Raw genomic sequence first — 4,778 nt, 5'->3', positions numbered from 1 at the left:
TTACACAGAAGTACACATTGAATTTTAGTGTATTTTTTTGTAATGTGAAAAGGATCAATACAAGAAAAAGATGGATGTTACTAAAGCAAATATGAATCCCAGGAAACTAAAAGATACTCAGATATATATATATATATGTTACCCATAGAGTCAAAATCTTTATAGGATTTTCAATGTGGAAAGGTGAAGCAAAGGCAGTGATTATTGTCAAAATCCATTTTCAGATAAAAGCTATGGATTGCTTACAGAAAAACTACAACCTTTTAAACCAGAATAATTGAATCAAATGGACGTTGGCTCAATTGCTACACGCGCAGGTAATTGCGAGTGGAGTCATGTTTTCTAAGCCACATCGACCCTACCTCCAAGAAAAAGAAAATAGCAGAATAATTGAAGCAGATGATATAAGCAGAAAAGCTTTATTCAGAAATTCTACAGTGTTCAAATGGAGAGGGATAACATAATAAGCAGCTTAATTTGGCTTAATCACAAATATAACTTGAAGTAATGAAAAGCTCAAAAATTTTGTATCAGGCATTTACAAAATGAAAAGAAAATTATATAGCACACACCTGTAGCAAGAAGACATCTTTTTTTCCAAGCCATCTCAAACTGAAAAAACTTCTATGATTGAATTAGACTCTGCACATGTTAATTTAACACAACCAACCTAAAGGGTTTGTCCGAAAGCCACCGCAAGTCTCTGGAGATCCTTGGCGTAGATGTCTGATGGCTGGGAAGCTTGTTGATGATGGTGATTGTGGTTCTGTTGCCAACTAGCACTTGACCCTTCTGTTATGAAGTTTGTTTCTGGTTTAACCTCACTGTACATAGGTTGAGATGTTTGGTTCTGTATTGCTGTTCCAAGAAGAAATGGGGTACTCAGATATTCAGACCATTTGATGTCTTCTGGGTCGTTTTCGAGCGAGCGAAGTTGGGCTTCCTCACCGGGTTTTCCACAATCCGCTAGCCCCCAAGAGAAGGTGTTGCTCTCAAAGAAGGTGTTGTTGTTTTGCAGTTCAATACTACTACTGCTTCCATGGCTGCTGCTGCCATTGTTACTGAAGCTAACGGCTTCCCAATTCTGGACCCCACTGACATCACAAGAACCTACAGAACGATTATCAGATGGAAGACTAACAGAAGGCTTTACGCGTATAGAAGTTTGAAACATTGAGCTTGACATGGATTGGAGAATACTTGGTGTCATACTAGAATTGAACTCAGAAATCATCTCAGAAGAGGAGGAATTTGGATTAAAGCAGATACTAGTATTTGGATTAACTGAAAGCCCTATATTAGGGCTGTAACTCAACTTCTGGAAAGGTAAATACCCCACCAAAACAGATGGCCTACAACTGGTGGTGGAGCTTTCATGGGAGGTAGCAAACCTATCTAGGAAGAATTCTTGGGTTGGTGGAGTGGGTGTCAAGTTGCTGCTGTGATCATTATTGGAGGTGATCTTGGAGCTGGAAGAAACAATAGATGGTTTTGAATTTGCTGGCTCAATGAGGTTCAGTTCATTATTAGATAGAATAGAGGCTTTCTCATTGTTTTTGTTGTTTGTGGGTTGTTTTTCTTTATCATTCTCAACCTCAGAGAGGGGTTTGTGAGTGTTGGGGTCAATGCCTCTTTGTCTCAGCTTCTTTTTAATGCTGGAGTTCCATAAATTCTTTATCTCATTATCGGTCCTTCCCGGCAGCTGTGCTGCAATCTGAGACCATCTGAAGAAGCAGCACATAACCAAAAGCAATAGAATTGATTATCAAGAAGCTAAAAACATATGGATGGAAAGGAAATATGATGATAGAAAGTAGTACCTGTTGCCAAGAACTGAATGGAGTTCAATGATCAAGTTCTCTTCCTGCTGGGAAAATGCTCCTCTCTTCAAATCAGGCCTTAAGTAGTTAATCCACCTTAACCTGCAGCTCTTTCCACACCGCTGCAAACCTGCCAATACAAATAAATATATATCATAAAAAGAAGCAGAAGGGGGGGTTGGGGGGGGTGGTGGGTGGTGGTTGTTGTTGGGTTTTAGACTCAGAATCCTGACAAGCTTTTGTTGTGCATGTCCATGCTTAAAACAAACAAGGGTACCTGCTAGTTTAGGGACAGAGCTCCAACACCCATGTCCATGCTTAGTAATATAATTCAGTAGCTTCTCATCTTCCTCAGGAGACCACAGCCCTTTCCTTAACTTCTGTTTGTAACAGCAAGAATGCCTACCCATGTGGAGTCCAACAAAAGAATCTGCAATGCTGGCAAGAGAAACTTTTCAAAAGTGCAAGTTTTGTGTCAGCAACAAAAGAACAGGATTTGAAATGGATTCTAGGAAGTAGGGTGGTGGAATATGTTATATGTTGAGAGAGAGAGAGAGAGAGAGAGAGAGAGAGAGAGGGAGGGAGGCAGAGAGAAAGAGATGATAAGGAGGTTGATAAAATGAAGTGGCAGCCTGGTAGGGAATCAATTTAATAGGAGCGACCTCAAGGAGAAAAGTCACATTCAAGAGGGTGATTGAAGATTGTGGATACAAATTTATACATGATTTATTGATTTTCCTAAGTGACATGCTTTGCTCTCTTTAGTCATTAGTCACTGGATGGTCCATGTCAGCATGTGGGACTACCTCCTAAGGTGGACTCCACAAGCCATGGACGGTTCTGATGCAACAGGTTCCATGAAGCAGATGTAGAGATGGGTTTGTCAATAATTTTGACTTGCACATATCCCATCAAAATTTTAGAATTTATGATTTTGGTGGGGCTGTTGGCAGATAATTCATTGATGGACTATCTAAACTTGTAAAATTGTTACACTCAGAGAGCCTAGGTGAAAAGCTTCATATATGGTGACATAGAGAAGCCAACATCGGAAAAATATAACAATTCAGAGCAATTTCTCTTTTTATTTTTATTTTCTCTAACAAAGGTAATTTTTAGTTGGTATTGATTTTTAAGCAACACCCATTTTTAAACCAAGTCTACCCTAAGATTCCTAATACAAAATCAGTCGCTACTGAGAATAGGAATTTTTTGGATACAAGAAATATCCAGAATTAGATAATATATCCAAACATAGTATACTGCAATTAATTTTTGATAGCAGCAGTTATTTGTATATACCACTTGGAGTCTTGTTTTTTATCAAGAAAAATACTGATTTCTTTGCTTTTTTTTTTTTTTTTCTTAATCTTCCTTGACTAGCTTCTCTACCTTTCAGCTAATATTCATCCTTCTCTTCTTTTCTGCTTTTTGGGTAATTTTCCAGTCCAAGATTGTTTTGCAAGGTTTCATAATTAAGTAGTAGAATAAATTTCTTTGAACATACTGGAATTTAAGGGCATTTCCTTTTCTCTTAAGAAACCCTTCAAATTCTATCAAACTTTCCAATCATATATTATTTTTTTTGAAAAAAATAAAATACTCCAGTTTTCATTAATAGGGGATTGGAGGAGTAGTGAACCGAGTTGATCAACTGACTAATATGTTTTCAATAATTAGATCAAGTTATGATAAACTAGCATTAATTCTATTAACTTTCTAATAATTTATCATTTAGAAAAAACTTTAATTTGCATAATTTTTATAATCCCACATCACTAATAAACAAGAAAAAAAAAAGATAATAATAATATATAACAAAAAAAAGTCAAGCTAAATTGAATTAAATCATTTTAGTGGAGATAACCTTAAGCTTAAAAATTAAACTTTGCATACAATCTCAGGCTAACACAAGGAGTCAGGTTAAGATGGACTTGAAAAAGCATTAAATCATTCTAGTGGAAACATTTCAGTGTTAATTTAAATTTAATTCACTAAAATTGAAAAAAAAGGATATAATTGAATTTGATTAATATAGTTTATTTGAAACCTCATTCAAGGAAAAAATGAATCCATATTAATAAAAATCATAAAAAAAAATTCACAAATCCAAATGCAATCTCCATTATTGTATACCAGAGTAAAGCCAAAATAAAATAATAAATATAAGTAGACCGAAGCAGTCCTGTATATAAATACGACAATTGCAATGATGTAGTTATCTTCCATAGGAAAAAACGAGCATGTATTTTCTGATACTTGAATGAGGACAAAAATGGATGAATTATTACAATACAAGCTACTGCCATACTCAATATGACATTATTTTATCATGCAACGCCATCTCTATATCAGCTTAATTTCTTGAGGCTATGGATTTATTGCACACGTACCATTCCATTTCACCATTCTTATTTTGTCTGCAAAGACAATACTCTAAGGAAATGCCCTATAGATGTAAAAATTTTGTTATTGGATGATTTTTTTTTATTTTTTTTATGTATAAAGCAGAAAAAACCAAATGTGACAAGTAGAGCACAAATATATTTCAGAAATCGGGATATAATTGAAGTAAATTATTGTCTAGTTTTTAAATTTTGTCATTATTAACATTTGGGTTATTGTATTTTGAAAATTAAAGTATTTAGTCCCAAGTTTTACTTCTGTCACACACTTGGGTCCTTCCATTTGTTTTGTCAATAGTATTTAAAGGTAAATTACTATTTAATCATTGGATATTGCGGTTATTTATAGTTTTATCGCTTAATTTTACAATTAGTTACAATTTTACGACTCAAATTCGCCTCTTCATCTCTCTCCTTTCTTTGTGTATGTGTGTATCTCTCTCTTGCTCTCCTAAAAAGGAGAAGATAGAGGGTGAGACGAAGAGATAAAATTAAGAGATAAAATTATAAATAATTATAAAATTAAGGGATGAAATTATAAATAATTACAATA

At 34.7% G+C, this 4,778-nt stretch overlaps 1 protein-coding gene across 1 annotated transcript; it reads right to left on the bottom strand.

The window, feature by feature from the left end:
- Positions 1–405: 405 nt before the first annotated feature.
- LOC110644020 (transcription factor MYB61) lies at positions 406–2,475 on the bottom strand. Its single transcript, XM_021796618.2, has 3 exons — positions 2,098–2,475; positions 1,821–1,950; positions 406–1,724 (listed from the first exon to the last, which is right to left on the bottom strand). Exons 1-3 carry the CDS (start codon positions 2,228–2,230, stop codon positions 671–673), a joined length of 1,317 nt encoding a protein of 438 aa, XP_021652310.2. The 5' UTR covers positions 2,231–2,475; the 3' UTR covers positions 406–670.
- Positions 2,476–4,778: the final 2,303 nt, after the last annotated feature.

Source organism: Hevea brasiliensis, chromosome 5 (genome assembly GCF_030052815.1).
Source record: "Hevea brasiliensis isolate MT/VB/25A 57/8 chromosome 5, ASM3005281v1, whole genome shotgun sequence".
Taxonomy (NCBI): domain Eukaryota; kingdom Viridiplantae; phylum Streptophyta; class Magnoliopsida; order Malpighiales; family Euphorbiaceae; genus Hevea; species Hevea brasiliensis.
The sequence above is the reverse complement of the archived record's forward strand: the minus strand, read 5'-3'. Positions and strand labels throughout refer to the sequence as shown.